The 26,672-nt window shown below is 39.8% G+C and overlaps 1 protein-coding gene across 1 annotated transcript; it reads left to right on the top strand.

Annotated features, from left to right (window-relative positions):
- Positions 1-161: 161 nt before the first annotated feature.
- hs3st2 (heparan sulfate (glucosamine) 3-O-sulfotransferase 2) lies at positions 162-25,573 on the top strand. The gene is made up of 2 exons (XM_074656025.1): positions 162-1,079; positions 22,142-25,573. The coding sequence occupies exons 1-2, from the start codon at positions 574-576 to the stop codon at positions 22,758-22,760; spliced, it is 1,125 nt and encodes a 374-aa protein (XP_074512126.1). The 5' UTR covers positions 162-573; the 3' UTR covers positions 22,761-25,573.
- The last annotated feature ends 1,099 nt before the right edge of the window (positions 25,574-26,672 follow it).

Genomic DNA, 26,672 nt, shown 5'->3' with positions numbered 1-26,672 from the left:
GGGGGTTGATTAAATATTTATAGCCGGTCGCCTAAGTGCATATATCTTCACAACTTCTTTATGAAAGGGAAAAGGCTGGCTTAGCATCGAAATCCCCCTCAGAGGTGATCAAAAATGACGCACCAGTGAGAGTTTTTTGTGACACTTTACGCGTTGGACTTTTCTTTCAATCGACACCAAGGAGAAGGAGGATAGAGATGGGCGTCAAATTCCTCTGGGATTCGTTTTAAAGGAGGAGACATCGGTTAATTGATCCAAATGACTCACTTCACACTACTTAAGCCCAACTTGTTTAAAGGAGGACTGACCCATTTCCTCCCCTCGGAAGCTGCTGTAATCACATTCTGCTCCAAGTTTCTCTCGCACACTTTCAGCAGCCTATGAAAAAGGAATAATGCGCCTTACGCGCAGTTGATGCCTCTCCGAGAAGCCACCCCTATCCTCGTATATGCCAGTCTGTCTGACTTCTTTACAACCTTACATTATATTGCCAGACTCCGACCGCAGACCAAGAGAAGAGGAGGAGGAAGACTCCTAATGGAAAGCCATGCAGCGCGTTGAACCCATGGAGACATGGCACATAGGTTCCTCTCATCTACGAACAGATTCAGCGCCAGATTCGCCTTCATATTCACCGTGTCACTGTCCTGCACCTATTTGTGCTATAGTGTCATGTTCTGTCGCAGCACAATCATGACAAACCAGGGTTTGTCAGAGGGGAAAAGATGCCCACCGCCGAGCAAGAACGCAGGAGGGAAGAAACTTCTTGGGAAATTGGAGAATTGCGCGTCTCTGGAAGTCAGATCACATCTGGATGAGTCTGTTGTCCGGCAAGGATCGAGTGATACACGCGACCAAAGTATGTCTGGAAGCCACTGGGCTGACATGAAGTTGAGAAACATGAGTGTGGCGCAAAAGTATGGGAATAAGAAGCTGCCAAACGCGTTAATAGTCGGCGTAAAGAAAGGAGGCACCAGGGCGGTGCTGGAGTTCATCCGGATACATCCAGATGTGCGCGCACTTGGAACAGAGCCGCACTTTTTCGACAGAAACTATGACAGAGGGCTCGACTGGTACAGGTGAGCAACACATGAAAGAAACATTGAAGCATTAATATGCATTTTTTTTAATTCACATACACTTGCCTTTATATATTTCTGCACAGATGCAGCTTTTTTCACTTCAGTCCCCCATCTGCTCTGATATGTGAGGTCCTGGTGTAGACACTTCCATTTCCAGATGTTCATTTAAATCTCACTAGTATGGATGCAAGGTTATATAGTCCAAGGCACTTGTCAAGTCATATAAATGTTTTATAACTTCTCAGTGGCCTATAATTAAATTTAAAGGGTACATTTTGCTGTATTGTGAACATACAAAGGCAGCATTTCTATTGGTGGGGATAACACACACATGCCTATAAGCAGCATATTACACCTAAGCGCACAAGTTTGATTTTACTTTTTTAGTCCGTATGATTTTGTGAGTGCTGCAGATGTTAGCTATGACAGAGGGCTTGACTGGTACAGGTGAGCAACACATGTTCAAGTTTCAAGTTTATTTGTCATATGCATTTAAAAAATACAGTGTACAGTGAAATGCAATGAAATGCATTTTGCACCCTGGCTCTCTCTCTCAGCCCTTAAAATCTGTAAATAGTACAGTTGGTAAATACTACAATAAATAAGACAATACCTGAGATTAAAATTATAAAACAACCATCCATAAAACAATCCACAGCTCTGCATTCATTTAGTGCTACTGTTCAGTGAAGTGTATATGCCGGATGACTTGTGTCCTGCATGATACAAAGAGCTTTTCTTCCTGCAGTCGGGTGGTGTAAATGTCCTGTAACTGTGGCAACGGTGATCCAATAATTTTAGATGTTTAGTTTTCACTGTCCTCATCAGGAGTTTGTGGTCATATGATGTAATTTTGCCAAACCATACCAGTATGCATCCAGTTAAGATGCTTTTCTATTGTGGACCGGTAGAAGTTGATGAGGGTTTTTGTGGACATACCATGTTTCTTTAAACACCTCAAATAATTAAAAAAAATGAAAGAAACATTGAAGCATTAATATGCATTTTTTTAATTCACATGCACTTGCCTTTATATATGTCTGCATAGATGCACTGTTTTCACTTCAGTCCCCCATCTGCTCTGATATGTGAGGTCCTGGTGTAGACACTTCCATTTCCAGATGTTCATTTAAATCGTTTTCTCACTAGTATGGATGCAAGGTTATATAGTCCAAGGCACTTGTCAATTCATATACATGTTTTATAACTTCTCAGTCGCCTATAATTAAATTTAAGGGGTACATTTTGCTGTATTGTGAACATACACATTGGTGGGGATAACACACACATGCCTATAAGCAGCATATCACACCTAAGCTCACAAGTTTGATTTGACTTTTTTAGTCCATATGATTTTCAGATTTTTCAGCTGCAGATGTTAGCTGTCAGCAGAGCTCCATGGTGCTGAACAGACAGCTCCATGAGGCTGATCAGTGCACACCAACAATCACAGCCAACAGCAGGAATGACACAGGCAGCCCTCAGGTTACCAGCCGACTTCAAACAGGCTTACATCACGGCACAACATGTTCCTGCGTAGGCTGGTGAAGGCAAAAGGGGCTCATAGCATCACCCCCCCACCACCCACCACCCATCTCTGTCTCTGTATCTCGCTCTGTCACCTCTTCTCCAATTTTTCTATCCATCCCTGTTGAATTTCATCTGAAGACAAGATATGTTGTTTTTATTTTCTGTTCTGTTGAACTGAAATTGAAGCAGGAAGTTTCAAGTTTCCTCTCCTCACAAAAACGTAAAGGTCATTGCCAAACTGAGTGCGCAGTGACTAAAAACGTCGCACTCAAGTCTGCAAATGTCCTCCACAAAGGCTCGATGGTGTTGTGTTACATTATGTCTGATTGCCGGAGCTGCCTGCAGATTTCCGCTCACATACCCACAATGCCACCAGTGTGGCAGGAACAGACCACAGAGCGATGCTTCCAAGAACATGGAAAAACAAGTGAGGAAGTCTGTTCTCGAGCATGTTTCTATGAGTACCTGCCCATCACGGCTCAGCTGATAGTTTGCTCAGATCTCAGTAGACATGCACATACTTGATACCAGCCTGAGTTTTCTGCTTTTTCAATAACTATTAAAGATTTAATTACAGGATGTGCATATTTAAATTGTATTTCTTAGCATCAGTGTGTGTTTATGTTGAGACTGAAGTGTTTAAACTCACTTAATTGGCAAATGGTAGGCCCTGTTTGGTACACTTGTTAAAATACCCAGCCTTTCTTGCTTTTGGCGTGTTATTTGTACGACATGTAGTCTGTACTGACTGTAATGTAAATGCATCTGTGTAAATATTCCACGCTCAGAGCTAGTGACGTAGAATAAACAGCGAGAAAGACTACTTATAGCGGGCGGGAGGGGAGGTGATTGGGTACAACAACAATAACACAACTTTTAACCAGGAGGCTAGTGTTCGAGACCGGTGTTTTGTTTTGTAAGTTATGTTAGTGACGATTGTCATGTGTTTTTTCGTGACGTGTTTTCTGTACTTATGTTACGTTGTTTGTATCCGTATTTTACATAGTTTACGTATTTATTTTAAGTCCAACCATAATGGTTTTCCTAAAGTTAGTTTTGTTGTCTAAACCTAATTGCGAACGTTACCGTAGTTTTGTTGCATGGCGTAGAAATGACAACAAAAAGTTTAAAATGCGCCCTCAAGACACACAAAATGTCCGTGTAGTGTTGTACAATTTATACGCCTTCCTGTGAGACTGGGTTGAAATACCAGCTCTGTTTTTACACCCAGTTTCTGCAATGAAGGATTTTTAATGAATTAACCTTTTGCCCCAACAATGTTGTGACCAACACACACACACAAACCCACACACATCACTACACCAGTTTGATTCTTGGGTCTCATTTCAGATAAATCAAACTGTTTCCTAAAGTGAAAGTCCTGTAGAGCTGACAAGATTCAATCAGTCCTTAAAGTACAAAAAAAAGGTTGGATTTGTTCATTATTTTACATTTGTGACTTCACATAGAGAAAGGGTTTGATTTAACTTAAACTTCATAGTCAGTCTTGTCCTATCAGACCGTTAATTCCTGAGTGAAAATACATTTACAGAATTAAATATTAATGCAGTGGAGGCCTATATAATGTCAGTATGAAAGAAGTGTACTCCACAATACACACACACACAAACACACACACACAGATTGTCTGTACAATAGAGTTATCTTCAAAGCTGCACCATAGTCCGGAAAAGCGAAACAGTCCTTTTCATCTTCAAACTAATGAACCAGAGGCTATAATATTACACAGATGCATTAATGTAAGCCACAAAAACACTCCAGAGAGAAGTTTAAAAGCAAACACTTGTTCAATAATTTGCATGTTTATTAAGGTCTCTTTTTAATTGCAATTTCTGATATTAATCTTCATTTTTCCATGGGTTATTCTTGGTTATCAAGCTTACACTGGGATGTCATTTTACTTGAATGCACAGGAAGGAGCTTTTAAACACTGAAGTAAAATTTCCTAAGGGGCTACTTTATAGACAGTTAATCTTTATTGTTGTGTGTATTTCACAAATGAAATTGATTTAGAAGCATTCACAAACGAGAGGTGTCGCTCTTTGTAACACTTAACAGAATGAGCTAAAGCTTTGAAAAAACCTCAGCAAATGAAGACATTTAATGTGGACCCAGAGGACGTTCCTTGTCAGTGGTGAAAGTGTTGATTAATTTACACGTGCACACAGGAGACCTAATGAAGACACAGTGTAATGGAGTCAGTTGTACATATATAGGCCTTTCTTTATTAACAGTGCAGCAACAGAAGTTAACCAAGCACCAGTTCAACATCTGAACACAGCAGACTAGAGGATGCAGAAAGAATAAACTGTGGTGCATTTTTCTATCCCTCCAACAGATCAGATCAGACATCAACACATCAGACATCGTCCTGCCCCAACCATTAGTCCACTCACTGCACCAGCAACCTTCCCTCGCATGAATCTGCCATCTTAATGCAGCTTAATGATGCATTAGCAACCGTTTACCTCACATAAACGCCCAGAGGTTTGGGCTTTACAGAAGTTTGATTTTGTTTTTTCTATGTCACTCTCAATTTAATCAAAGATAAATCGAGGTCCCTCGCTGATATGATGCCACAATTACAAAGCTGGAATATTGCACACTTGTCACAAGCTGACAGTTCATATATTCAAGATACTTAAACAATACCATGGACGCAGAGGCTGGTTTAATTCAGGCTGAAGCAGCTGTTATTCAACTTGACGAGTGGCTGAGTGGTATTCATTGTGTTGGACTGGCCCTCAGTGATTATCTGTCACAATGTTTGGGTTGTTGGCAGCACGTCACATAAAGTATCTTTCCATTTTGATTAACTGTCACATTCATCTCTATAGCAAGTAGCATACATACACCCCCTTTACACCTTGTATTAAAATGTGTTTTGGGTTATTGGATTGCAATCAGATCGTGCTTGACCAGGATGGATTTTGATCCGAACGGCCAGACCACGTTGAACACAAGTGTATTTACAATTTTGTTTTCAATCCACATGCAACAACTAGGCCTATGGGTGGTAGTGATGCGCAGGTCGACTCACCACAACGTTCGGGTACACTTACATAAAAATATCACGGATTCAGTCAAAAATTCGTTTCGGATTCGTTCCAAATAAGTTATTAATAACTTACAGAAACATTGTGTGCAATAGCCACCTTCCATCTTCCCTTCCTTTTTCTCTCTCAAACACACACACAGTGAGCTCAGTCCTCGTCTCTGGCCTCAGTCCTGACAATCGTGCTACTATAATGCATAAAGTTGGAGGTTTGCGGGTCGGGTTGTGTTCGGTTGGTTGATTAACGTATATTTTTGCGGGTTGGCTGGTGTGGATTGACCGTTTGGTTGTTTGAGCTAGACAGAGCGATCGGATCTCAATGTGGACAGGTAGAGGCTATTAGTAGCAGGTGTAAATGTAGATACAGTCTGGATAAACGCATTTTAATAAAATATGTAAGGAGGATCATAATGTAATCTGTACATTCTACATGTGTTGCTCTGCTTTGTGCACAAGTCATCCGTTGGCCTTTCTATCCGTCTACGAATGGGCTGTAAATTACATGTTTAAATGTTTTTGTCAATGAATGCTAAAATAAGAGTGTAAACTCGCCCACACAAATAGTGCTAAGTTTAGTGGGAGGGCAACATTTCGACCATAGACCTTTGCAGGCGTTAAACTTACAATACAAAGAAATATCTTTTGTACTCAATCCACAGGCTGTAACAAACAACCAAATCACAAACACCTAAGATAATTACACCTACATTCATTGTAAAAACATAAAGGAGACATGAAATATAGCCTCAAGTCCATAAAATACAACAGAAACCTGAAAGTCCTGGGAGGAAATACAAAATACATAACAAAAAGAGAGATGTTTCCTTTGTAATCTAGAAGTCATAGAAAGATTAAACAATGTGTACAGAACATATAAATAAACTGTAAAAAATAGATCATGATTAATGAATATATAAAAGTTATGAAGAAACAAAACTGATGTCTATTGTTTATTCTATAATTAGTCAAAAAATCAAAAAGTGTAATCATAAAACAAGAGATGGCAGTGTTAGTCAATCAGCCCCAAAACGTTGGTCTGAAGTCAAATTCCTGGACAATGGTTGCAATTTCATTAAATATGGTACAAATATTCATGATCCCCAAAGGAGGAATCCTGATTACTTTGTTGATTGGCGCCACCAACACACCTAATTTTCCATTTCAGTTAATGACAAGATGTCTCTGAAACTAAAGACCTCATCCCATCAGTCTAAAGTCATACGTAGAGGTTAATACCCTCATAGCATACTGACTGCGTAAACATTAGCATCCTATGTGGTAACTCTACGGCTGAATCATGCAGGTTCAGTCTTGACCTTGTTTGACAAAACAATCTAAACTTGAGTTCCCCTTAGTAGCAAACTAATCTTTCTAGTGTGTAATGAACATTACAGCCTTGCATGCCCGCTACTTGATGAATGAATTCAGTGATTAATTGATTATTAAAATTGCCCATGATTAATTTTAGGTTAATTTGACTAATTTATTTGAGCATGAAAGTCTATTTTTGACCTTGGGATTTGTCAAGTGTGTTGAAATACGTTCCACTATATCTTTCATTTCATGGTCTTCATCATTGAACGCAAGTTGCCAGTGTCATCGCAAGATAACAACGGACAAGCTGATTCATTGATCATTTTCAGCACTAATCTTTCTGTAAAAAAAACAATCTACACACTTTTTTTCCGGAGCACCATTCATGTTACATTTCAAAACATTATTTTAATTCATTTTGATTGGCTGTTGGACAGTGAGAAACATACAACATGTGACACCAAATTAACTTTAGTCCGTTTCAGCGCACTGGACGACTGTTCTACAGTCTGTCCTGTTACATTAAGCACGTGACAGATCATTTAGACTCCGAAGAAAAATGGTGCAGTGTTCATTACTGTGCTTCCTGAACAGAACACACACGTGGCCTCATTTATTTTATGCGAGGGTATTCACATAACCATACAAGACCTGATAAAACAGACATTTCACTGCCACCAATTTCCTTGCACTTCTCTCACCACTTTTGCCATCCTCCACAGAATCAGAAAGATCAAACAAAAACATGTGGCTATACACCATCAAGACTTAAAAGGGCATCTCAGCTCTATTGATTTCACAGGAGTCAGAAGCACTTCCAGTAGATTCCCTGAGAAGGGTTGAAATTGTATGAGAGGCTGCAGCAACAAATATTCTCCAGGTCCACATTAATTGGCTCGGGGAGGCAGGGAGCTCTGGAACAGTATCATCAGAAAGGTTGATGAGGACAGAAAGTTAGATGGTTCTCATTTAACACAGAAAACTGCACATTATACAGCGAGGGATCGTAAGGCGTAATTCTGCATTATTAATGAGCTGTCTTCATTGCAGTGCAGCTCAGAGACATGTGGTGGTTAACATTAATTAAAAAACAACTCTTTCTGAGATGTTTCCCGATGAGACCAGTCTGAGACATGGTGCTTTTATTCCGTTAATAGAATAATTCAGGAAATAATGTGATCATGCATACATTATGGACCAATTAAACAACCAATGGTGACAATCTGACAACTTTGATGGTGGTATTTTAATAATATCATACAATCAGCTTTCACAACTGGCACCACTTGCTTATTAGCCATCAATCGGTCGGTCCACCACTTTATTCTAGACTGAATTTTCTCAACAACTATTAGATGGATTGCCATGAAATGGACATTCATGGTGTCCAGAGGATGTATCCTATTAACTTAAGTGATTACGTGACTTTTCTTCAATCACCACAATGAGGTTCACATTTGTGGTTTTGACTGAAATGTTTTGACAATTATTGGATGGATTACCATGATTTTTTTTTTTTTTGCACACATTCATGTCCCCCTCAAGATGAATTTTAATAATTTCGGTGATCCCTTAATTTGTCCATAGCACCATCAACAGATCAATTGTGAGTATCAGCATGTTAGCATTTCCATTTTGAGCATGTTAGCAAGCTGACGTTAGCATTTAGCTCAAAGTGCGACTGTGCCTTAGTACAGCCTCACAGAAGTGCTAGCATGGAGCTATAGCTGTAGACTCTTGTCTATGAATCTTGACTTTAACAGCAGGTCCCCTTTGTCCAGTAGTGGCACTATGGTCCCCGTTTTGCACATAAAACAAACTCCAGTGTATCTATAGACCCAACTTCCACATTAACGCCATAATCACGCCATTGCTGTTGATTATAGTTTGAATGGGTTAAATGCACCACATCATTTCCAGGCATGTGTAAAATGCTAATTACTGTATTTCCATTTAATTTTTTAGGAAATTAGTTGCATTTGAGCTTTGGCAACAACAACCCTGTCTCATAAAATTGCATTTATGTAATAATAATTTGCAACAGCAAATATGTTTTGACAATATAATGTCACTTAGAAACATTTTTAATAAACATAATGCAAAATCCTTGTGTAGTGGTCTGTTCATACAGAATCAATCTGTTACCACATTTAACTTCCCCTACAATATATATCCACTTGTGTCAACCACAGAAGAATTAACATGTTTATGGTTATGTTTAGGCAACTCAAATCACTGGGTTAAGATTGGAGAAAGATGCATGACTTGATGAAATATTAAAAAGTGAAGACTGATTTAAAGGACAAACATGACGTGTATAAGCAGCCTGAACCAAACACAGGACTAAGGATGTAAACCCCAGTCTCCTGTACACACATCATCCACCCCAAACAACTCCCTACAACTCTTCTGCAGCACAAAAATGCAACACTTTCTGGACAGAAGTTGTTATCCTCAAAAACATAGGTAGCAAAACCATTTTTTTAGCTTTTAGATGATGAAGTCATTGGTGATATATTGCATTTTTGTGTGGTAAAAAAAGTCACTATAGGTCAAGCCATAAATGACAGATGACAGGTTTGTCATTGAAGATAGCGAAAAAAAAATCCATTTGGGTTTCAGTAGTCCCTGACGATACTATCAAACTAACTATCATTCTGAAGACATTGCGATTCTGGAAATATCCAGCAGTCAGCGATCCTTAGCTCATCCTTAGAGATTGTCAGCTTGTTAACTTTCCCCCCTCGGCGAACCCAGAGCGTCACTCCCTACTGACCGGGGATCAAATCCTGTCTGAGCTTTCCCTCCTGTGTCTCCACCATTCTGTCTCCTTTTGTACTTTCCCACCGTCTAACTGAAGAGTAGAACTACTAAAGCAGTGTGGACTGTCTGCTCTCCATTTATAAATACCCTTGACTGTCACATTGTGAAGGGCTATCGTGTAAACCCAGAAAGAACTTTAAGAAATCTCCACTTATGTCAATTAAGATGCTGCTGTAAAACTGAACAAATAGGTGATAATAGAGAGGAAGTGTGCAGGGCCAGGACGTTATACGCCCGTCATCGATTAAGACATTTACAATGTCACAATGTTATTATCACGAAGGGCATTTTATGTCAATAATAAGAGCAGAAAAAAAAGTTGTAGCTGCCACACAGATGACAGTGTTGCAAAAAAGCCTTAACAAAGATGCTTAATGTGTTCATCAATTAAAATCAGCAGCTGTAAATTAAAAAATACACAAAACTAGAAGTAATCGTCATGTGCACTTTAAGATTTCAGAGGCTTCCCTGTCTTCATTTCAGTGTCCGTGGATACTTTCCGGTGTCACATGTTAATGTGACAGCTCGTAGCTCGGCTCAATTCAACGCGTTATCGTTCAAGGAGAGCAAGTGTCAGTCATTTCCCTCTGCAGACCAAACCATGAATAATTGTTATTTCAAGGAAAACAAGAGCCCAGTGTTGAAATGACAGCGATTAAATAGGTTTTGCTTCAAGGTCAAATACATCATGCAATTTATTTCCCAGTATTGCAAGGCTGTATTGTCCTGTTATGAATATGTTTTGATTCTATTATGTGGCTGAGGATAGGCCGGGAATTCTCTCCTGCAAGACATCTGGCTCAGTCAGCCTGCTATTTCCAACCAATTTGTCTTCTATTAAATTAGAAAAATAGATGCTTGATTTTCCGAACGCTGAATTGTTATTCACCTCTGTTCCTCACCTAGCTGAATTGGCCGCAGGATTGTCGTATTCGTCTGGACCGCTCTTTGTTAACTCTTAATGGACTTTAAAGGCGACAGGCCTCTGTTGCTGGTGATTAATGATCAGATGTCATCACAGCTGTAATCTAAGTGAGTGATACTTTAATAATGGAGCAGCCTCTCCAGTGGAGACTGGATCTATGCCGTATCAAGAATAGAGGAAGGAGACATTTTTAGGAAGTGCAGTGGCACAGCCATTATGAGAATCACGCAGCATAAGAAAAAAAATTCTCTGCACAGTCTACCTGAGTAATACAAGCTGTTAATGGGTTTGGACAGCAGGGAAGCAAGTCAGTGTGTGGTATCGCCTTTTCAGGACATTTCAGGACAAATGGCTTGTATGAAACGCAATTTCCCCAAGTCAATTTCTAAAAGTATGAACAGAAAGATTGCTAAAAATATTAAATCATGGAAGCTAAAAAAAAAAAAACAATACTTGAAAGCTCCAATTGAAAACATACTAATGTGTCCAAAAAAGCAATTACCCTGAAGCTGCTATGACAGGCTCTCAGGATTCTCATTTAATAAGTGTTTACTAACCAGAGCACAATACTTCAGTATATTAGTCCAACTTTGTATGGTGTTTGCATAGTATTTTATGAGTTCAGCATTAATTTGCCGTTCCCTTATTGATAGGACTGTTGACGCACGTTTTTGTGTAGCTCTAATTCAGTCTGAAGATAAGGACACAAGTAATTTAACTTATGTTATGACTGTGTGTTGGATATTATTTCACTTGGCAGTTCCTCAGATAAAAAGTTTTAATCTATTTCTTCTAGAAAATGTCACCTTTTTGTTTTGAAACCAAAGCTTTTAGTGTATAGCGAAGGACCGCGACAATCATTACTCGGCATGCTGCTTACTGTGATAACACACCGGCAATGAGAGCCCAGGAGACTTTTTCTTATAATTTACTGTGCGACTGTTTTGTTGTTAAATTACTCCAGAGACCAAACAAACACATGTAATGGATGCTTTGATTCGGGCCTCTCCATGGTCAGCCTGTGAGCCTGCATATTGTTCAATGGCCAGGGTTCATTATTCGTCCTTAATGGCAAACATTTGTTGTCCGGCGGGAGGGAGAGGCCATTCTCTAAATCCCTGTGCCCCAGCAGAAACACTTCACGTTGTGATTAATGGTTTCTAAGTTAAATCCCAATCAGATCAGTGTTGCCTGAAATCCTCCAACTCATTCAACTGTTGTATTAGTAATACCCTGTTGCCACAATACACCTTGATTCATTATAATTGATAGGTTGGGTAATTGGATGACCTGTGCGGATTGTAAAAACATGAATGAACTTTTAACTAGGGGTGTAAGAAAATATCAATACACTTCAGTATCGTAATATTATGTTTTGTGATCCTCAAAAACATTGCATTGATTTTTAATTAATAGTTTACATGCAAAGATTCGTGGCAGACAGACAGTGGCTCATACAACCCATTTTCATTCACATATCTTGAGGTCAGAGGTCAAGGGACCCCTTTGAAAATGACCATGACAGTTTCATGCCAGCCAAAATGTTGCATAAGTTTGGAGCGTTATTTAGCCTTCTTCACGACGAGCTAACATGACATGGTTGATACCAATTGATTCATTAGGTTTTTCTAGTTGCATATGATGCAGTATCTTCACTCTAGCTTTAAAACTGAGCCCGCTACAAATTAAAAATCGCGAGTTGCGTTAATGCATTTAAGAAATTAGTGATGTTAAAACGATAAAAACGATTTTGCATTAACGCGTTATTATTGCGTTAAACTTCACAGCCCTAACTGCAATATATCGCCCTGCTTACAGTATCGGAATATATCACAATATATTGAATTTTAACCCCTGTGTGATACGTATTGTATCGCCAGATTCTTGCCAATACACAGCTATACTTTTGACAGATTGGCAGCAACTTAGTTTTAACAGAGAATATGGAGGTGTGATGCCTAATAATGTATATGTGAATATATGCGTAATTATTAATCACAAGCGAAAAGGTGTTTGAGATGAACTCACTGGTTCTTTTCATTGTATATAAGGAACTTGCATTTTGCATGTGTAGCCTTGTTGCATGACAATTTTGTATTTGTGCTGCAAACATTTACTGAGAACTCGTCCTGAACGGACAATATGCAATGTTCTGTTTTAAGTTCAAACCACAGTGAAATGACAGTAATAAATTCTGAGTTCATTGATCGTTCACAAGGAGATGATTCAAAGCTGACCTTTACTTGTTCTGATGGTCTGCATCCCTGATGAACCTGCGCTGCTCTTTGGAAGTTTAAGTTGTTCAACAAGACACACTTGTCTGGAGCTGAACAGTGCGTTTCATTCAGTCACTGCCTGTCTTCACACTATGAAACTAATCCTGCAGAATGCTGTCCGTAAATTTGCAGCTTTTTTATTTACATATATGCAGTGTCACATACAGGCGGTGGATCTTTACAGTCTGCAGTCTGTACTGTAATACGACAGCCCTGCACCAAACAGCTTTTAACGCCCAATCTGTGTTTAGTTTGTCAGTCAGAATTGTTTTTTATTCTACTGTTATACTGGATTGAGCTATTTGCTCTGGCAGCCATGGGATGTAAGGAGAGTCTGTTCATCTGTCAATTGTTATGTGTTTGAAAGAGAGAGAGATTTTGATTGCTAGTGACCATCACCCTAAAATCTTTATATACTTATTAATGCCCCTGAAAGAAATCCTGTTATATTTGTTGACCCCTTAATGTTTACTCCAGCAACACCAACAGGCCAAAATTATTTTTTTTGTGGAAGAAATATCAAAATGCAACCCGTTCTCAATACCGCGTCAAATACCGCTGCATGGTCAACAATAATGTTGTCATGATACTGGAATTTATCATTTCTAATTTAAGTTTTTATACCTTGAAATATATTGATATTTGACACAACATTGAGGTTATACAATTTTTTATATTTATTAGAAGATAAATAGCAGATTGTGTATAAACTTGCTGTCAGAGAGAAGAGAGAGCAGAATGCGCAGCTGGTATCCGTGAAGTTGTATCTCCAATATAAATCCAGCCGCGTCATTGTAAGGCACTCAGAGCAACTGACGTAGTAAAAAGTGCAGGATACTCCACTAAGGGTAGGAGGGGGTGGTGGTGAATGGGTAAAAAAAAACACAACACTTTTACCTAGGAGACGGCTGTTCATGTCCCATGTGAAACTAAAAGTCAACGTTGACATTTTATCACGTCATTCGCTCATCACGTAAATCACTAGTCAGTCAAGTTAACATCATACACGCTCTTTTCCTAACGATAAAAAGTGGTTTTGTTGCCTCAACCTAACTTTCTACGAAGACGGAAGAAGTTTATTTTGAAAAGACACTATGTATAATGAGCATATATTGACTCGCCATTTCTGACATGTCCAAAACTAATGCCAGAGAGGTACCTGGAGTGTCATAGTTTGAAGCTTAGGGCCACTGACCAAGCTGCGTTTTTTGTTGCAAAATGTAGTGTCCAGGTTGCCATGAACGTTACTGAGTATAGCTCCCCAGAGGGTGGACCCTTTCTAGTTTGGACACTGTATGATTTCCCCAAGTGCCACCCTCAGTAGTCCTACGGGAACTCTACTGTAGATGGTATTGTTTCTGACATCCTGGAGTCTCAATAGTATCTCCTTCAAACTAAATCACTGTCTGTGCAGGTCACCTGTGGTGATTTACTATCAGAGTCTCATGCAGTCCTCTGTTAATGCTGTCACTGAAGTCACTGCTATATAGCCAGATCACTGTCAAATTGAAGCACAAAAGTCAGCTACATAATGAGTTGCACTGCACAACGGAGAACTTGTTTGTACTCCGCCAAAATCTAACCAGAGGTGCAGCCCAAGCAGGTGGTTTCAAAACTCACAGCCAACTGAAGATCTGCCTAAGGACTGTGTGTACCCTGATTTCTGATGAGGTTTTCTCCAGACCTGTGTGAACTGTGAAAGCAGACCCTGTAGGGTTGAAAGTGCTCATCCCGACTGGTTCAGCATGTACAAAATATTCAAATGTTCGGTATGTTGAACACCGCACATGAATGACTAAACCTTTTGGGTCCTGTGAGAAGAGTGAAATAGAACAACAAGGGCAATTTACAGATATGAACTGGCTAAAATCAAAGCAATTTTACAGGGATTTATTAACAGTATTGCTGATGAAGGGCTGTACATACTGTAGTAAGAGTAGCCTGTTCTCCCAGTGGAGCTGCACGCTGCAAGAGAATGGTGTTTCTGGGTTTAATGGGGAGTCCTTGGTTCTGAATTACCTCGGTTGCTGAATAAAGACATCCATGTTTGTAGCCTATTCTCTATAATGATATAGCAGCGTCCAGAGGGAAGTAAGTGTGGGCTCCAGACCTCCTGCCTCCACTGCGCCAGCAGAGATAAATTGTTCAGCGAGATAGCCAGCAGGCTCTTTCAGGGTCACTACAATATGCAGACTAGCTTTCAGCACACCACAGCTCATTAATGAGTGGCAATGACTGCCATGCTTCCACTGTTGACCCCCAACTACCTGTAGATACGAGCTGGAATGCTTTTCTCTCCTCTCATGGAGTGGGCGATTAAGCTAATATAAAACATTTCATCAATTTTTTACCGACCGGCATTGTTAGAATAGCAGTTATTTCTCTCTCACTCAGGGCTGCCAACTCTCACGCACCGACCGTGAGGCTCAAAAAAATAAATCATCTATATACCTCCAGTAACTTTCAATGAACTTAGAATAGAGATTGTGATTGTAAATGAAATCGATCTCAAATTTCCCCATAAATATATTGGCATAATTCGGAGCCACCATTGAGCCTGGATGTTGGAGATAGTATTGATCCCGAAACATAAAGTAATTCTTTGTCAATATGATTGTGTGTGAATATCCGATGTTACTGATTATTTATGCTGGACTTGCTAACCTTGAAGCTATAGGCCTTTTTCATGGAAGAGATTTTGAGAATGTCACAGTAGGAAAAGCACAGGTGTAAATAAGGAAATGACTGATGGCTGAATTCCATTTAGCTGCTTTGATTTCAGGTATTGTGCACGCTGGCTCTCTGTCAACCTTACTGGAACACTTAGTGGTTATTAGTAACACCTGTGCTTTTCTTACTTTGACCAGTCAAAATGTCTGCGGTGAGAAAGGTCCTATTGCTGCCTTGTTAGAGTTGATCTAATTACGTACACACCCACCTGCTTGACTGCACCTGTGTGTCAGTTATCCAGAGCTGCCCTGATTGCAATCACCTGGCAGCTGACACCGGCCGAGTATATCTGTGAGCTGCCACTTGTTTTTCAAATTCCCTGAGGAAGACTGAGTTGAGATGCGTAGGTGCTAAGTCGTTTTATTAAAGGCTTTCTGAATTTACTAAACAGTCGGCCTTGATATCACAAAGCTAAGCACGAGTCTAACCTTTCTCTTTGTTGGTCTCAATTCTTTGTCAATACTTCTTCGGTTAAAGAAAAACTAAAACTCAGTAGAAGGATGTGATTCAGATCTTTGGTTCAAAAAACAGTGTATAGCTTCTAGACCAGGGGTCAGCAACCTGCGGCTCTGTAGCCCGTCTCAAGTGGCTCACTGTGGCCTTGACAAAACATTATATAGAAATGAATGATGGTTATTTTTTAACATTTTAACTTGAATTAATCATTGTTGTAGGCCTAGAGTGATTCTTACATTCTCCAATTGCAAAAATGTGTAGCCTATATTAGAGATGCACCGATACCAATGGGCCGATACCCAAAGCCCAGGTATCGCTATCGGTATTGGGACTGAAAAAGTGGGATTGGTGCATCCCTAGCCTTTACACTGAATAATAAAATAAGTTTTAACATTTCAGTAAACTAAACTGTGTGTCACTTATCCTCTAATTTTGCCAATCCTCAACAGGTTTCCAAATTCAAAAAAAGAAAATTCTTAGAGAAAAATGGAGAATTTAATAGTGCATGGACAGATTTGTTTGCTTTCTGCGGCGTAAAATTAGCAAACAACAAAAAAAGTAATTGAAAGACATTTCCGGAACAAACACACTGGAAGCTCCTGCTGAAAAGAGCTTCCAGCCAATTCTCCTCAAGATGATTCTTCAACGTCCCGTCTCTCATTTGCACCTGGGTCCCCACTGCATTGGACTTAATAGGCGGTGTTACCTTCATTATACGGCTCAAATACGTTTCGCGGCTCCCGACAGATTTTTTTATTAATTTTTTGGCCAAAAATGACTCTTTTGATAGTAAAGGTTGCTGACCCCTGTTCTAGACCATCATTGTCAACGTACTCGAACGCGATGGGTCGTCCCAGAGGATGTAACGAGTCCTTGTTATTTTTAGGAAGAGTGTATAAAACAGGTTGTATTTTGTTGTCTTGAACCATGTTTCATCATCATTGATTTGTCCCTCTTGAGTTCATCATCAAACGTTAAAGTAGGGTCTGAGTGTAGAGGAATATACATATCTCTGTCACTAAATTGTCTGTTGATTTCTTTTATGTATGAGGTTATATTCTGGACCACAATGGCCCCCCATTATCTGCATGGCGTATTACAATGTCCTCATTATTCATCAACTCTACTAGAACATGTTTACATCCTTTAATGTTCAAAAAACACTATTTTTCTCATACTGTCTGTCTGAATATAGCTGTATTCACCCTCTGTCTGAAACGCTCCGTTTTAGCGCCAGTCTGCTCTGATTGGCTTGCGAGAAAAATATGGTTCATCTTCGTAAAGGTAGTTCTGCATGTGACATAGGAAGAGGAGCCAAATCTGAAAGGCTTGTTGAATCACGTGTTTTCTGATCTAGGCAGCCCACAAAAAAAAAAGGGAACAAAGAATTTATAATGATAAATTAAACGTCAGTGTTAAATTCACCTAAGATTTGCAATTTTTTTTACACAACACAAGTTAGAGCATCAAATGCAATGCCGAAGCATCCAGAGCAAATTAGCTTTCAACCGTGTCCTCTCATTTGACCAGGAACAGGTCTCATTTACAGTATCGAGCTGATCTTCCACACCTGAATTAATTTTCCCCCGAGTGATTAAAATGTCACCGCCAAGCTTGTAATGCATCCTGACTTAGAGTTTCACCAAGAATTGGGAAGACGACTGTAAATTACCCCGAAAAATTTAGCGTTGACTCTGAGTGAAAAAGGTGTTAATCAATCAGGGCACTTCACTCAAATGTCAGTTAATCAAAGTGTGTGTGTCTCGGTGTGAGTGTGCATGTGTGTCTGGGTTTGTGTGTTCACACACAAAGCAAAACGTTCGTATTAAAGTGCATTTTAAAGTTTGTTTATACTACTGATAAAGATGCTAAAGTGTCAGAAACATCAGAGATTTCCCTCGAAGCATTTTCAATTGGTATTACAATCATGTAGATATTCTAAGTGCAAATAATCATTACCGAGCAAGGACGGAACAGCTTTTAGTGAAAGCACCCACTGCCATAAAGATCCTCAATTTTATCTTTTACTTTCAGCTGCGGTACGCAGTGCAGATAGTTTCTTGGGGGCATGGAGAAAAAAAAAATCCTGCTTGTTGGTTCAGACACCTGCCTCAGGTATCACATGTTCCCCTTCTAGCCTGATTCCCGCTATCTCAATAACGAACAGATACATAAATGAGGCTGCTGCTGCTGCCGGGTGTGTTTTGAGTGAGCAAAAGAAAATTATTTATCAAAAATAATGAATCTCTGCTCGTCACTTGCATTCTGTTTGTTATATCACATATGGCCATTAAAGGTTAATATGCAGCCGTTAAGATCAGCTGGCGCATGTGTGGATGATAATTTGTGTGATAACCACATAATTGAATATGAGCCCCAAAACTACAATATTCTAGTTCAAATAGATGTTTGTAGATGATACACGTGCCCCCCAATGCTCCTCATTAACATCACTCCAAGGCGACAGGCGACTTGGAAGTCATTGGTCCAGGCTGCTCCCACTGACATGAAAGCATCCCACATAAATAGCCCTGATTTCAATAAAAAATAAAGACGAAAAAACGCTGTTCTCCTTGGCTGCAGTTAAGCAATCCTTTGAATGGACAACCGACAACCGAGCTCAGAGGACACGGAGGCTGTTGGCATCAGTTTAATGAGCCACAGGGCGAGAGTTAGATGATGCACGGCACAAGAACGCTCTGTTAATATTTCTGTTTTCATCTAATCTTGTGAGAACAGATAGTGAAGATGCAATTAATTCATCACATAGTTTGTATCAACTTGCTTCGAGTTCTCACGGGAGAACTACTCTCAGAAGAAGATACTATATAATAACATCTGATCTCTTTGCAGTTACACCTGCTTTCAATACACATTCTCGTTATCAGTGGGCAATTTGAGTGAAATTCTAAGCGAAATGACCAAAATACATTAATCTGCCATCACCCCTCTCCATCCCCTAGTAGAAGATATAGTGCAGGTGCAAAGTTGAATATGTTAGTGTGGTCTGCGTGACTCATTGATCCTTTATCTGACTGAGGTTTGTGCAAGTTGTAGCCTCCACCAGGTGCAGCTGGGACACGCCCACTGGAGCTGATCGAGGCCACTCTAAACAATGCTCGTGATTTCATCAGACATGCCGCAGCGCATCCCAGAAGTGGCTGGGTATTGATAAATGGGTATTAAATGTGATGTGTATAGAGAAATCCATGGTGCTGAATTAGCAGACAGATTTGTAATTGCGACTTTTTCTTTGGTTCCCAACCTTTGTCCTGCGGGGCATGGACCAGGATCCATCCACCCTGTCCTCTACTGCTTGTTATCTTTAATTCTGGCCGCGTTGTGATTAACATGTCAATTATGTGTCATTCTATAGAGGACAATTCTTTTGTCATTTACTTTAGAGGACTTGTTAGACATATGGAGACAGACAAAGGCATCCTGGAAACCCATAGCTAACAAGGCTAATGTTATACTAAGCAGGTAATCAGTTCCAGCATAGAAGCTTTCTATAGTGCGAGCCTCGCCACCCCTGTCCGACACATGACACTTGTCTTCTTGCACATGGTGACGGTCCCTCAAAGAGAAAATGTGTTGTATGAGCCATGGACCAAGGAGGACAACTGGATAATGCGTTTACCCCATTCATTCCTATAAAAGTTGCTCAGCTTCCTCATGCTTTTGTTTTTGGGCCAATAGGACATGTGCACTACTTTTCCAGTCAAGCCGGTTGAGGGCATCATGCACCTCCCATACTTCTGCTGACTTCCTGTTAGCTCCCCGCACACATGGATGCGAATTTTATATACAGCTCTTCTACAATTTCCAAATGTTATTGGGAAGAATGGATCAAATCTGATAATAAAAAGAGTACTTTTGTGGAGATGGGGGCGCTCCGAAAAATTGATTCACCATACCAGATACTAAATGTGAATGGGACTTAGCTGGGAGTGACTGTGGTGACTTGTGTATGAGTATGTGCATTCAAAAAGTTCCATTTACTTCCAAGTCAAAACTTTGAGTATCTTTAGGAAAAAATGAAGTCATATTAATATTAAGCCGCCTTTACACTTTCATAATTGATCCCAGTCGTGCCTCTGGCTTCCCAACTTGAGATACAGCAGTCGTTTTTTTCCCCACCCTTATTTCCATCTTGTCTATCAGTCCCATCAGTGCTGCATAACTTCCGTGTAACATGTAATTTATCCTGTGCTGAGACTGTAAAAAAACAGTACCTCAAGGTAAGTTAGCACATATTGCAGCTTCCTCTGATGGACAGCCAGTTTTATATTCTGCATCCAAACAAAAACAACCAGCGTGAGTGGAACATGTCAGTGTGAAATCCTCTTGATTTAACATCCTTAGCTTTTTTATGAACACCTTATTCCCAGTATCCTCATGCTATGGTGTATATGTAAACATGCTGTCAACAGATTAGTGGCATATATGGTTGTATAGTCAGGCAGGCAGCTGTATATATACTATTTTAAGCAGAACCATCTGCAACCTTTCACTGCATGTGTTGACATTGTCAGCCCAGTTTTGCAATATGACAAGTTGCAGTTTTGAACCGGCGCGTTCGGGGTCCTCTCATCTACACAATCTTCATCTCTGAGTTTGGTGGAAATGTATGGAATTTGACAAGCCAGATAACGAAGACAGTTTCCTCAGCGCGCAGCCAGAGATTCTGCACCTCCTGGAAAATGGCTGCAAGTTGGGTTTTTTTTGTGTGTGTGTAGCAAAGCTGTTTGCTTGAAAAGGTGCTGTTCTCATAAAAGATTAATAGTTGCCTCGTGGCCCTGAGGCACCTGAGCCAACAACTCAGGATTCATAAATAAAACTAAATGGATCAATATTTCCAAGACTTTAGAGGTAACCTATGGCTACCCCTACCTTGAGAAGGAAAGGTTAGGTTTTAATCGAAGCCTTCCCCCAGTAATAATAAAGAAAATGTGTATTTAATAATCCGGGCTGTGTGGTAACGTACCTGAAATCCAGAAACTGATACACATGCTGTGAAATAGAGAAATGGAAGTACTATATCCTCTGTAATCCTAAAAGTAAAGAAACAGTTTACTTGTACTATTTTGTAATTATTGTCACCAAACTGCAGAGTTATTGTGCTGGCGCCACAGCTCAGTCCTTTTTCTATTTACAGGAAGCAGGGAACAAAGCATTGGATGAATTGCGGCGGAGGCATTCGTTGTCTCAACAGCCAACATCAGACGCTCATTAATCAAGTTTTATTGAACCAAAGTGCCGAAGCAGAATGACATATTACACTGGGAAGGAAAACTCACATGACAAATATGACAAATAGAAACATTTGCCTGTAGTTTGCAAAGCCATTATCTTGGCAGCGGGACGATGATAATTATGATGCATGTTTTGATTGTACAAGCTGTCCCGTCACCAATGAATATCTAACAAATACATTCACATTGTGATTATTTTGGGTATACGGTTATTTGATACTCTGTATTGGATGTATGATGTAATACTTCATATCTACAGTTTGCCATCCAAAACTCTGAAAACATCATAAAACTGTATTTTCTAGTGTGTGTAATACTAAGATTTTACACGTTGTGCACCAACGCCTGCTGAGGCCTGAATCCAAAACACACACTATTTGTACGCAGATGACACCATGATAGTCGACTTCCTGCACTCCAATCAGTCTCCTCTTATCTTCTGAGGAAGAAACTGCAGTTTTTGCACAGTGGTGGGCGTAGAATTTCCTTGATTTAAACTTAATACTAGGTTGTTTTTAAATTTGTGATACCAGTAGGGATTTGCTTTCCTCTGACTTTGACATTTTTATATCCTCATCCAGCAGAAAAGACACATGGAAATGCTCCTGGACAGGAAAATAACAACACTTGCTGACTCATCCTTGTGTGTTTTATTCTTTTCTTTCTCTCCCAAGGGGACTAATGCCACGGACGCTAGACAGCCAGATCACATTAGAGAAGACACCCAGCTACTTTGTCACCAGAGAGGCACCCAGACGCATCGCCAGCATGTCCCATGAGACCAAGCTGATTGTTGTGGTGCGTAACCCGGTCACGAGAGCCATCTCCGACTACACACAGACTCTTTCCAAGAAGCCCGACATCCCTACGTTTGATGAGCTGGCCTTTAAGAACAGAAGCCTGGGCCTCGTCGACACTTCCTGGAATGCCATTCGGATCGGGATGTACATCCTGCACCTGGAGAACTGGCTGCAGTACTTCCGCCTGTCGCAGATGCACTTTGTGAGCGGGGAGCGGCTGATCACGGACCCGGCGGGGGAAATGGGCCGCGTTCAGGACTTTTTAGGACTGAAGCGAATAATCACGGACAAGCACTTCTACTTTAATCGAACCAAAGGCTTCCCCTGTCTGAAGAAGCCGGAGAGCAGCAGCCAGCCGCGCTGCCTCGGCAAATCCAAGGGCAGGACTCACGTACAGATCGAACAGGAGGTCATAGATCAGCTGCAGGAGTTTTATAGGCCATTTAATATCAAATTCTTTGAAACTGTGGGGCAAGACTTCAAGTGGGAATGAGAGGGCCATACAGAAACAGTGCTGTTGTTGAAATGGCTACCTCTGGAGAGAAATATAAATAAGGGTCTCTTCAACAAAATGTTAAATGACAAGTTTATTGAGCTATATATATACATTGATAAAATCAATATAGGAGAATATAAATCTCTTTAAAATATAATCATATAAATGGTTTCACATTACTGGGTTTTGGGTCATTCTGATAACAAAGTGCCATTTCTTTAAAAGAATATATACAAAAAAACAAGTTTCTTTACCACACACATGACGTATGAAGCCAACCAGCATTAATTCATTAACCTAGTCATTAACCAGCAACCATCACAACGCCACACCACACCTACATTAACAACATTGCTTAAATATTCATTCCGCTCAAAATGAACCACCGGCGTTACTGTTAAAATGAGCTCTCAACATTTGCAGCAAAATGTCAAATGAATAATGAAATCAGCCAATTATTCTGCAGAGAAGAGTATCTCCTTATTGTTGACAAAAGCTCATAGGCAACAGCGACAGCTTTACTGAATACATGTACTGTAAAAAATGACAGCTATATTAAAAACAGATGCTATAACACTGATACCGTTTGTTGAACTTCAGCTCTTTCTGTGTCAGTATTTTTGTTGTGATCATCGAAATAAAAGGCAAAAGACTTAAATTCATTCAATTTATTTGAGATATTTTCTGTTTTTCCTGAGTAAAAGTATAGCGTTTTCTTCTTATGGTGTCTAGTAATACTATACAAACATATGTATTCCTCATATTTGTGGTGTATTCTTGTCCTCCTAATATTATCTGATCTAATATAACAGTAATTGTAGCGTTTCCATTACAAACACTAATCAAACCTGATGCCAGTTTCTGTGAGGCATAACCTTATGAGTCATACTAAAATTGTCTAAATCAACACTTGTCACAGGACTACATTTACATGCAGATGTCATGTGATTTAGAGCATGATATCCACTCGGACCAAATTTCAAAGAACATGTAACATAAAGAAGTTTGTACTGAGCTTGTTGAAAGATGAAACGTCCCTTACCAAATGCTGCCATTCACGTCACTGATCTCATTAACTTTTCAAGATTCCTCTTTTGATGGATTTGATCGTGCTCTTTCTGAATGGGTCCCCATGCTAAGCAGCCAGATGAACCTCCTGAATTTGCACCCTGAAGCCAATCAGAGTTGCCGTTAATCATTTCCACTGAGGCCTCCAAAATGTTCGACTCCAAAGAGGAGGAAAAGTGCAGAAAACTGACAAATCTGTTGCAAAAAGTAATAATAATATAATAAAACCCTGAATTAATGATGTGTAAATGCATGTTCGATGCATCTGTGTTCTGTTAAAATGCACAGTGGAATTTTTATTGTGCAGATTACAGATGTCAGATTAGGACAGGATTAAGAACACAGACGACCTCTGCAATTATTTTAAATGACGTCTCCAGGTAATACTTGTGTCCCGTATGAGTACAGCTTTAGATTTAACATTCATTACTAACTGACTACAACATGACCTTCCAACACTGCTGAAACTGCAAGCGTTGGCATGTTGTTACTAGGTTTTAACATTCGATCATCAAGCCTAATTGGTCTGAGACGTTAGCATTCTCCTTATATTAGTCCCTTTAACTGTTGGTGGTTCTGACTGATACTAATTTGTGCTCTTAATTTGTTTGCAGTAGGAACATTTTAGGTTTTTCTCTTTTTCAAAATAGTCTGAATCTGAGCCATAGACTGTATATAACAAGTGGACGTAGTCACCGGTGTCGTCACCCATTGGTTTATGGACTGTCGTTTTGAAGCCTCAAATTTGTCATTTTGGCCGTCGCCATCTTGTTTTTTGCAACCAGGAGTGACACGAGAGGGTGGAGCTAAGTACAACTGAACGCTGAATAAGACATTTTCTGGCAATCAAAAAGGTTAAAATGAACTCTCATGAACTGAAAACACACTGTGAAAGGGTTAAAGTTGTAAGACGAAAACACAGAAAACTCCCAGACCGGACAATGCGGTGGTAGCAACCGAAAGCATCCCCAACTTTATGGTCTATTTGACTCTAAATGGGACCATAATTTACTAAATGAACATCATGCTGTATTGAAGAAGACTTAAAACTAGTGATTGAGACCATAAACTCATGTTTACAATGTTTACTGAGGTAATAAATCAAGTGAGAAGTAGGCTCATTTTCTCATAGACTTCTACACAATCAGACTTCTTTTTGCAACCAGAGGAGTCGCCCCCTGCTGGCTATTAGAGAGAATGCAAGTTTAAGGCCGCCTGATCTGAACATATACTAATAAAACTTAAACACACAATTAATGGTTAATCAGAATACTGCTTCATATGATGTTCTTGTTCAAAAGTATTGCAAACACAATTAGATTAGATTTCCTTTATTGTCATTGTACAGGTACAACGAAATTAAGTTTGCAACTCCCCATCACATACACGATGCATTAAAAGACAGTCTATAAATATAGGGTACTGTATAAAGACAGCTATGAGGTTATAGTGAACAGTGTCGTCCTATATGTGCAAACTGTCATAAAGGGCAGTAAAAGTAAGTAGACAATCTAAAACAATATAAAAGACATTGAGTGCAATTGCAGTCAATGTTGTCCAAACCTCCTGATTTAAGGGATTTTACAAATGCAATTAATTGTTCTATGAGGTTATTTAATGAACATATTTGATAAGATAATATGATAATCTAAGCAGAGCAGCCTGGCTGAAACAGCCGTTAAACTGCTACTTTATGGTAATGATGAAACATTGTTTTAGGGTATGAAAAATGTCTGGGACTTCTTCCATAGGTGTCTCGCTTTCATTGTTTAATCCCCGGCTGCAGGGCTGCGAATTGAGCCGCCCTATCTAGTCCCACTTAGACTAATGTGCAAAAGTGACAATGTGACCTTCCTTATGAAGGAAATTGTATATTCACTCGCATTCCAACTGTGCTCTTCCAGTGCACGTCCGTTGGCCAACAGCAGTATTTAAACTGTCATTTGTGATATTCATACATTTTTGATTAACCTGCCAGTGTCGTCTGCAGCTGCCTGCTACTTAGTGAGCCATCAGCAGACACGCCAGTTTAGCAATAAGCTCAACTTTATCTCAGCTCAGTTAATTATAACTTTTCCCCGAGAATGCTTTGGGCTTGATGACATGGCACTGAGGGAAAAAACTCCCACACTGTTGCCACCGTATGATACCCAATAAATACTTTGATGAGTTATCAGTCCTGTATATATGGCTACTTTCCATGGGAATTCTGTTTAAGAATATTAGGTGAACTTATTGGGGAATATTCATGTGTTGCAGAGACGAAAATGGCTTTTCAAAGTTCTGCACACCTTTTCCTCGCATGCTTGTGCTCATTTCATTTTTATGCTTTTTTGCAGCAATCGAATGCAACGCCTGCAGTTGTTGCAATGAAAACACACTTCTCCTTGATGTATATAATGTATTAACTCCTCATTACGAAAGAACAAAAGTGTTCTCTGCTGTCTGACCATTCTAACCTTCAAAGTAAATACCAAAGAAGCTGTTGTAAATGTCATGAACTTTGAAAGAGTCTGAGGTAAAATAGACCTCTGCCACTCATCAGAAATGTCTAACAGCACACAATAAAATCAATTACCTTGGAGACCGTTTATTTTTCCTTCTCATTAAATGAAAAGAAATAATGAGGCACCCTTCAAATACATGTTTTGCAGTTGCCTCTTACGGACTCCGAAGCTGTAGAGGCCTTTTATAACTCCTGCCTTGAAAACCTATTGAAATTCTACTGAGGTTCCAACCCTGAAACTTCACACACTTTACAAGCTCGTGTCTGTAATCTCTTTATTGTGGGGACGACATCTAAAGAGAAACGGCTGCGAATGCGCTGTGTCCCAGAGAGCA

Source organism: Sebastes fasciatus, chromosome 13 (genome assembly GCF_043250625.1).
Source record: "Sebastes fasciatus isolate fSebFas1 chromosome 13, fSebFas1.pri, whole genome shotgun sequence".
NCBI lineage: Eukaryota > Metazoa > Chordata > Actinopteri > Perciformes > Sebastidae > Sebastes > Sebastes fasciatus.
Note: the sequence above shows the minus strand (reverse complement) of the source record. Positions and strands in the feature narration are given on the sequence as shown.